The 9,833-nt window shown below is 34.2% G+C and overlaps 1 protein-coding gene and 1 long non-coding RNA gene across 2 annotated transcripts; one reads left to right on the top strand and one right to left on the bottom strand.

Moving 5' to 3' along the window:
- LOC110270477 lies at positions 3,235 to 5,948 on the top strand. Its single transcript, XR_002360068.1, has 2 exons — positions 3,235 to 3,783; positions 3,892 to 5,948. It is a non-coding gene; the product is annotated as an uncharacterized LOC110270477 (long non-coding RNA).
- On the bottom strand, positions 7,072 to 8,857 carry LOC107631993 (REF/SRPP-like protein At1g67360). Its single transcript, XM_016335608.2, has 3 exons — positions 8,725 to 8,857; positions 8,395 to 8,628; positions 7,072 to 7,897 (listed from the first exon to the last, which is right to left on the bottom strand). Exons 1-3 carry the CDS (start codon positions 8,737 to 8,739, stop codon positions 7,439 to 7,441), a joined length of 708 nt encoding a protein of 235 aa, XP_016191094.1. The 5' UTR covers positions 8,740 to 8,857; the 3' UTR covers positions 7,072 to 7,438.

The following is a 9,833-nucleotide window of genomic DNA, read 5'->3' as shown; positions in this document are numbered from 1 at the left end:
TATTAAAGTTTATTATTTTTTATTTTATTTAATATATTTTATAATAAATAAATAATAAATAAAATAAATTTAGACGGTTTAAATTAATTATTTTTTATCTCATTAATTTTACTAATTGGCAAATTATTGCATTCTTTCCGCTCTAGTATTTGTCCTAATATCCTTCTCATTAACTTTAGGGAATACTTCTATAAAGACGTGTAAAACGTCTTTTTGTAAGGACGCTTACATATCGCATTATTATTTGACGTATTAATGAATCGATTATTTTTGAATTTTTTAACAAATTAAAATAAAACTGATTTTTTTTATAACAATAACAATAAACCTAATTTTTTTTAAGAATTTAATTGTATTTTTAAATTTTTAGGGATTTAAATGTCCGCAAAACAAAAAATCGGGGATACATTTATTTTTTTATCAAAAAATTTAAAAATATTCGATTTAGATTGTGTAATTCGATCAGATCAAATTAGGTCTAATAATTATAATGCCGATAATTAGGTTTATTATTATTGCTTTAATAAATCAATTTTATTCTGATTTATTAAAAAATAAATTATTAACCGATTTAATAAAAATATCCAATAATAATATGACACATGTAAACATCTTTAAAAACAAAGACATTTTTAATATATTTATTAGAGTGGTCTCCATAAAAAAATTATGACCTGTTCCTTCACAAAAATGGAAATATAATGTTTATTTGTTCGAATCCGTTGCAATAAACCTTTTATCGTTTAAAGAGTGATGTAATGACAAAAAGGACCCTCATGGAAGTAGTGATTTCTCGTAAATGCCTAGCTAAGAGACAAGGTTGTTGACCGTCGTTGTTGAAAAGTTATGAAGCAAATGAAATTCTTCAATTACTGGAATTGGAATTCCTGTTGGTGGTCATGTTCTCTTCTTTACATAATTGTCATGCACCTTGTTTGTTGTTTTTAGCTAATTTTCACATCATCTAAATCTCTTTGTTAGCAATTTGCTACCAGTTTCTTCTACTAATATACCTCTTCTTATATCAACAGAAAGAAAAAAGGTTAAATACGATTTTAATCTCTATGATTTTGGCTTAAAGTTAAAATCACTCAAAAAATTTTTACGTTTAAAATCATTCTTAATGTTAAATTTTGTTTCAAAATAGTCTTTTTAGACAAAAATACCCTTTCCTAATTTTTCTTGTCATCCCAATCCCTCATCTTTTCCATTCACTGCAAATTCCTAGTAAATTCAATACAAAAATTGAGAGAGCAATAAGTCTTAACTAGGGACAAGAGAGGGCAGCAACCACGGCAGAGTCGGACAAGATATGCAAAGACAGGACAAAAAGGCAAGCAGAGATGTGGTCGAAAAGGAGAGCAGAAAGGCGAGTAGACAAGCAGGTGGTGGTAGAGATGCGCTGGTAGCAGTAATATAGGAGGACAGAGACACTGGCAGCAATGACACAGGCAAGCAAAGACGCTAGCAGCAATGCATAGGCGATTGAGACATTGGTAATGACACAGGAGTTGAACAGAGCAGGAGGAGATGCGGAAAATGGAGTAACAATGCCAGCAGCGGAGATGGTGCTCAAGTTCCAAGAGGCGACCCCCTGGACGAAGCTCACAAAGGATCTGTCCCCGCAGCACAGAGGGTCATGAAAGAGATAGGTGCCATGATGTAGAAGTTCACCAAGCACATGGGAGTTCCGTTCAAGTTCAACGTCATTCACCATTCCAGCTATCTCTCTGAGTTCAATTTCGGAGAATTGAACATCAGGGATGATGAGGCGTTGGTCGTTAACTGCGTCAATGTTGAGCTAAGCGTTAAGAAGAGAGGAACATGTTCTCTGTTAGGTATAAGAACATGAATCGAGAAGATGAGGAATTGAGATGATAGGGAAAAATTGGGGAAGAATGGTGTTGGTCTAAAAGGACGATTTTGAAATAAAATTCAATGTTAGGGACGATTTTGAATGAAAAAAAATCGTTAAGGACGACTTTAATTTTTAGCCAATATTATAGGGATCAAAATCATACTTAATAAGAAATAAAAACGAACAAATCCTTTGGGCTAATTTTCCAACAAAACATATTCCATGTTTGACATGTCTAATTCTTTGAGCTTGTAATGGATCGTAGTCGAGCAAATTGATCAAACATTGCAACAAAATTTCCTTCCCAATTCCCAATATTTAAGAGTCTCAACATCATAGCATTTCATACCAATATCATCAATGAAAAAGAGAAAAACTTCCTATCGTTGGCGCCTCTTAAACTCCCTATCCCCAAATCCCAACCTCCCTCAACTTTCCCCTACCATTGGAAACAAAAAATAACCCCAACCAAGTTGGACACAAAGCAATGACAAGATTCTTAACATATCATTCAATTTTATATGTCTAAATTTCTTATATTTTCACTAACTATCCTCTTAATAATATTATGTAAAATAATTATTTTTAAATTTACATAAAAATCAAAATATTTTCAAATATTCTACAATAAAAATAAAAATAATCAGTTTTTCGTATGCCTTCACACACCAAGTTTTCGTTGTACATGGTGAATTGGTCAGAAGAAATAATACAAAAGCTCAAATACTTCTCAACTACAAAGCCGATCTCAAACTATTGTTCTGGACCATAACTGGGACCTTTTGCCACGACCCATCAAAGCAGCCCGTCAATAAGGGCCCGAAGAGGGAGGCCCATCCAAACCCAAAAAAGACAAGATTCGATCTAATATTCTTGATCCCGCAATTAACTTCGTCTATGCTAGGAAAGGGAAGAAATCACAAGATCCCCTTGAATCAAGAGATCCTTAGCAGGCACTCATAACTACTACAAATAGGGGCACAAGGCTCCCCAAAAGGTATGAACTCAACTCTAATTTCACTACACCTTATTGAATCCTCTTTGACTTGGGTATCAAAGTGTCATTGCAAATACCACCCCTCGCCAACCTACACTCAGCATTCGACGTTGGAGTTGCCAGTCCTGTTCACCCATACACCTGTTCAGGTCAACAAACGAACACCCACCATGAGGTCCTCTCCTTCATGTTCACTCAAACATAGCTTCCAAAATCTTGACCATTGATATAATTTAAGGTAAGATATAATTTTTTTCTTAAAGTTTGTTGAAAATTTTAAAAATATCCCTAAATTTTATTTTGTTTTAATTTTGTCCCAAAAATTTTTTATTTGCATCAAATATACCCCTGATGTAAGAACCGGAAATTTATTTAGCCATTCAATTAAAATAATATTTTAATTATTCGGAATAGGTTAGAAAATTTAGAAATATTAATTTAAAAATTTGAAGGTAAGATTTGGATTCAGCAAATTTTTCCGAGTGGAAAAATGTAATTTTCTGCGAAAAAATATGTACTGGTAATTTTGCCAGTAGTACGGGCTTAAGTTTGTCTGGTACTGCGTATGAGAAATAAAAACTATAGAAATACTTAGAGAAATATTTAGAATAGAAAACCAGACACTTATTTTAAGGGTTTTGGCCCGAGGTTGGGTCAAATGAACCAAAAACGATAACTAGTTGGACCGGACTAAAATTGGGCCCAAGTCCACCATATATAAAGCCTTATATGGCCATTCAGCTCATTCATCACTAATAAAGGGAGGAACCAGCTGAGATTGAAGAAGAGAGTGAAACCCGAGTTTCTACTATCCACCTCCTTCATTTGATCATATCTTGTGATTCGGAGCTCCGATTGGCGTGTCATTTGCAGATTGCAGCCATGCACTCTTCTCGTCGAGCTCTTTAATTATATTGGAATAAAGTTGGTAAAGAAACTCGAATTCCTAGCTCCATTTCTCTGTCCTATGTCAAACTCGAAAATAGCTTTTGGGTATTGAGTTTCTTTGGGATTTTGTTATTTAGGTGTAATATAGTTTGGATGAGTAGTGGGTTTCACCTCAAAATTAATTGGACAAGGTAATGTATCACTAAATCCTTGTGTTTAGTTGAATAATATGAGTCCTAGTGTTAATTTTGAGTATATTGCATGAATTAGATTGAAATTTATGTTGCTTAGAGTTACATTGGTGTTTTGGAGTACTTGGTTTTGATCTCAAGTGGTGACTGAGCATTGGTTACTTGTTGGAGACCTGAAAGTTGTGTAGGAGTTGGTATTTTGTGTTTGGGAGGGAATCGACCAAGGTATAGTTTCGATTTCCTTTAGTTAATATATAATGTTGTGTGAAACTTAGACTAGTTGTCCTTAAGATAGGTTTGAATTGTATGCATTGGTTGATTGAATATGTATGATATGTGATTTATTGGATGAGAACGTGGTATGAGCATGTTGAATGAAAAATTTATGTGTGATGATGAGATTAATAAATGATAAGAAGGATTGGGTCGAATGCCGTGACCGGGTAAGTCGATAAAATGAAATGAATGAATATGGTAAAAGTATGATTGTGACGATAATTATTATTGTGAATTATGTTTGGGTTGATGATGGTTAGAATTGTGAACTTATGAATTGTTGTTGGGATTGAATGGTTTATTGAGATGGGTCGAAATCTAATTGTTATTTGTTGAAGGTTTTAGATCGTTGGAATTTGATGGATGAGTACTTGAAAGTGTGTATAAGTGCTTAGAATTGAAATTTGGTATGTTTGAATTGAATCGGATTGAAGGTTTTGGAAATATAGGAGTTTGGTATATTTTGGTAAAAACCTATTTTTAACCAACTTCAACGGGTCACAACTTGGTTTTTAGACTCCCAAATTTTATGAAATTTATCTTAAATAAAAAATAGGCCCGTGTAGATTATGACGTTCGAAGAACGGACGGAAAATAATTTTTAATGAAAAAGTTATGCGCATTTGAAATTTATAGTTAAAAACTGAATTCTGCAGAAATTGCAGGAAATTGAGGTCATGCGTACGCATGACCCATACGTACGTATGATGGCGTTATAGGAATAAAAGGGGCTTGTGCGAGTGTTGTGCGCATACCATGTGTATACACAAAAGTAAAGTGTGCATACCATGTTGTGCGAGTGTTGCGACGCCAGCGTAAGGACGACGGTTAATCCCGTTTACGTTGAGATGTGAGGTCTGAGGCAGTGTATTTTGCTCGCATTCTTTCTGGTCACAAGAGTGTGCTCGGACACTATATCCCGTAAGAGTGTGCTAGCTAGGGCACTATATCCCAGGGCGCAATTATATATTCGTGAAAGAAAGGCGACATTCCGAGGGGATGTATCGGGTTAGCAGTTGAACCGACAAGTGATATCACGGCCAATAGGACATGTATTCATCATATGCATTCTTATGTGTTTGTTTGCTTTGTTTACTTGCATTGTGCCAACTTGTATAATATGTTTACTTGCTAATTGGATTACTTTTGGTATATGCTATTACTTGTGTTTTACTTACTTGCATCTATCTGTGTTTTCTGCTGGGATTGAGGAGGCTCAGTAGGCGGTGGCGATGGGATCGCATGGAGGATATGTTGGCGAAGACTGTGGGACAGCAGTGTTCTATAGAATAGAAAATTCATAAGTTAGATAACCCTCTTTAAAGTTTTACTATAAGTTGAATTCATTTCATATTGGTTTGAAGTTTTAGAATTGCCTTTGCCTTCGCGGAACCTGATATCTTATCTATTGGGTAATGTTACCATATTGAGACCTCCGATTTTCATACCATATGTTGTTGTTTTTCAGATGCAGATCGCAACCCACCTCGGTGAGTTTGTGGATGGTGACAAAGTGGAGGATGGCTCGAGTTTTATCTTTTGCTTTATTTTATTATAGTATCTCTCACTTTTGATTACTGTATTTTGATGCTTGAGGGGCTTTATTTCTGAAAACTTTGAGAGATAAGACGTGGCTGTTTTTATTATCAAAACTATGTTGTATCTTGTTTATCTAGTCGGCGTAAACTCTGCGGGCTGCGACTAGTTACCTTTTGAGATATATATAACTTGTTTATCTTATATTAACTACCTTGTGTATCCTGGAGCTATTTTACAAGGTTTTATATATTATGTTTTGTTTCTTTCGTGTTTATGCGCTTTAGTTATCAAGTGTGAACACTTCGCACTTTGTATCTCTGTTTTATACATCTTCAGTCTTTTTTTCCTTTATCAGACTTCTAGTCTTAATATTTCTTGTTTGTATACTATTGTATGGAGTTTTAGAACTATCGTGACGCTTTGTCGTCCTTTGCTTTATAGTTAGAAGTAAAGCTTGGGGGGATAGGGTGTTACACCTGACAACTAATTTTTTAAAAAAATTAGGACTAATCCAACAAAAATATATGATAAATATGTTTGATTTGCTTGTGTTAAAGGTTGTTCTTGTGAAGTTATTCCTGAATTGGTAATAAATTCTTTTGAAAAATTAGTCGTTATAAATAAATTTGATGCAAAATAAAACTTAGGAGTATTTTTGAAACTTTTAACAAATTTTAAGGACAAAAAATATACTTTATCCTATAATTTATGTTATATCTCAATGGTAGAGACGAACGATTAGGGGTGGAAACAGGTTAAGTCAGGGCACTACACCCTTAACAGACCAGGTTTCATCATTAACAGGCTAAGTCTGTAATGTATTTAACTGATCTGAACTGCCTTGTAGCCTGTTATAGACTTTATTTTAAGTACTAAATCTAGCTTGTTATTGAATTTGGTCTTACTTGAAGCTTGGTAAAATTAGAATTATTTTATAACAGATCAAGCCAAAATTCAGGCCAAATTGCAAGCCCTGATAGACTGCCTAACCTATTTCCAACCCTACTAACGGTATATCACATTTCTCTAGCTCACCTATATCCTACTAGACTAAACTCCTCCATATTCCTGGTACATTGACAACTGAAAAGTCCACCCATTAAAGATAAACCAACATATTTCGTGTGTGCCAATGCCCACTCCACACTAAATTCTAACCTAACTTAAACCTGTGTTACTCAAAGCTCTACCAACTTTTTTAATAAAGAAAAAAGCCCCAAAAACCCTTGAATTGAGCACACCAGTTGTTAAGCTCCGTCTCTTACATCATATTAAACTCTAGAGAGTAAAAAGTAAAAACAACGGAGATGAGACGTTATATATTTGTTCGAGGCCACTCAATCATATCCATAATGGCATTTATGAATAGTAATTTAAAAGTTGCAGGAAATGGTGACGGAGTCACCCAAGTCCTAGTATCCTGCATCTATTAAGCAAATATTTATGCAAGAACAGCACGGAACAAGCATCACCATTTATCGCACCAACTGACACCGTCACATTAACTTCTACATAATTGCTGAGACTTGAGAGCTAGCTACATGGGTCTTTTAACTCGACCCATTTCTTACATTTCCATTCACACCCCAACCCCGTACATACCCACTTTAATTAAACCCCACAAGGATACCATACCATAACATTAATCTAAAGTAGACTTTCTTAAAACACAAGTACATACTAGCTAAATTACTCAGATTGTGCTATCTGTCCAGTAATGACACCTCCATCTCCATTCTCATTGACATTCGCTTCTCCTTCTCCCTGTTTAAATGCCTTGGCTATCTCATCAATTGGAACCAAAGGCAAATACTGAAAAACACCATAACCCTTAGCAGTCATGTCCTCAACCACATGATTGTAGCTTTCCAACCAGTGTGCAGCAGTGGGAACAGCCATCTCTGCCACTGCATGGAACAGTTGATAGTGGTTTAGACCGTTCCACAATTTAACTGAGCCAGTTAGCACAATGTGTTTGGACTCCTCAGCAACATAATGTGCAGCTGCTTTTGCTCCTCCGGATTGAGCCTCACTCACAACCTTCTCTGCTTTCTGTGTCACTTCCTCAATCAACCCCTTTGCTTGCCTTGCTACCTGCTTCACTAATGGAGGTGCATGCTCCTCGAATTTCTGGCTAGCTTCATCCACCTGCCACAATCATAATGCCCCACATTCATAATTAGTTCTCCAACTCCCAATTCACTAACAATGAATAGAATTCCAAGCATGCAAACAGGTTTCATCAGTATCATACACTAACTGAACAACATGAGTTAATCTCATTTCTAAGAGGCCAGTTAATCTGACACACAAAATTCGACATTGCTATATACTACTAGTAGTAGCAATGTTTTCAGAAGGGAAAAAAAATACTCTGGATGCATGCGTAGAGATAATCATGCGTTTGTTTTTTTTTAATAATAATAAAAAAAGAAAAAGAAAAAGAATCGTGCTGTTAATAGAAAGAATGCTTTGGAGGAAGTGGAAGTTGCAAGACGGTTGTAATCGACCAAACTTTGTGGAGCTGCAAAACGAACAGATCTTGATCTGAATTCACACATAGCAGCTACAGAAATCAATAAACAAAATAAATCATTCGTAAATGCATAATATAGACCTAAAAGAATTGAAAAATTAAGAGAGACCTTATTATCGACAAAAACAAGGAGATCGTCAGGTACATCCCTGAATTTGTTGTATACGGGGCCGAGAACGGCGGAAACAGTCCCTTCAACCGCTCCAACGGCAGATCTGAGAGGGCCAGAGTTATGCTTGGCGTATTGATAGAGATTTGAGACGCAAACAAAGGCTTGAATCGCTGCAATCCTCACAAAGCCAAGATGCTTGAGCTCTTTCTCACTCTTCCTCTCAACCTCACTCTGCGCGAATTCACAAACTTAATTAATTACTCCAAATTTGTGAATCAAGGCCAAATAAAATTAATTAAACAGAGAGACTGTTAGTACTGCACAAACCTGGTTGGTGCCCATCTTTTTCTGTGCTTCGCAAATTTCTCTTCTTTCACTCGTTACTAGTACAATGCGAGCAAGGCTGCGGACTCTTGCATTTATATATAGATGCAAAGGGAAATGAAAATTAAATAAAACGGAAATAAAATCAACCTAAGTAATTTTTTTTATTATTATTTCTTAAAATTTGTTAAAAGATAAAAAAAAAATATTAAAAACAATTTTTTACTAACAACTTAATAACATCCAAACAAATTTTTAACATATTTTAAAATTAGAAGTGAGTCAAATTAACTTGAATTTGTCTTATTAACAGCTTAATAAGCTAAATTTATGAGATGGGGAGTCAAGTTTAAGCCTAGATTTTAGTTTATATATTAAATGAGCCGATATCGAGACTAATATAATAATAAAAGTTATTTTTATATATAATTTTGATAGAAGACGTAAATTATATTTATTAATAAATAGATAATATATAAGATTGATAGTTTTTATATATAAGTTATAATTTATTTATATAAATTTATAGATCATGTTTTTGTTTGTTGAGCCAATTCGTGAGTTTTTGGTGAGTCAAATTTGAGTTTAACAAATAGGTTCGATTGTTAATGAATTGAGCTGTGAGTTGAGCTCAATTTTTGTTACTCAAATTTGAGCTTAGGGCTTGTTTGGGTGAGCTTCTAAGAAAAGATCTTTTTTCGAGTTATAATTTTCGTTACTTTTACTACTAAAAATTTGCCAAACACGTTAAAAAATAAAAAAAGATCTTTTTTCATTGAAAAAAGATCTTTTTTTAACAAAATAATGACGCCCAAACATGCACTTAGTCTCACTCGACTTAACTCGGCTCAATTTCAGTCCTAAAATATTTTTCAACTCGACAGTTTAAAGATTAATTGACCATAATTTTTATTTAATGACTTGTCGCTTGTCCTGCATATATAAAACAAGATTCAAACCTTCAATATTTACTTAAGCTAAAAAAATGAACTAATTATACTATCAATCCAATCTAATTTAAGAAGTATAAGTTTTTTCCCCTCTAAATTAGTTATTTTAATAAAACTAAACATTAATAAATTAGTTTCTAACTAAATAAAAAGAACAATTAG

This window comes from Arachis ipaensis, chromosome B03 (genome assembly GCF_000816755.2).
Source record: "Arachis ipaensis cultivar K30076 chromosome B03, Araip1.1, whole genome shotgun sequence".
Classification (NCBI taxonomy): Eukaryota; Viridiplantae; Streptophyta; class Magnoliopsida; order Fabales; family Fabaceae; genus Arachis; species Arachis ipaensis.
This window is presented reverse-complemented; position numbering and strand designations above follow the sequence as displayed.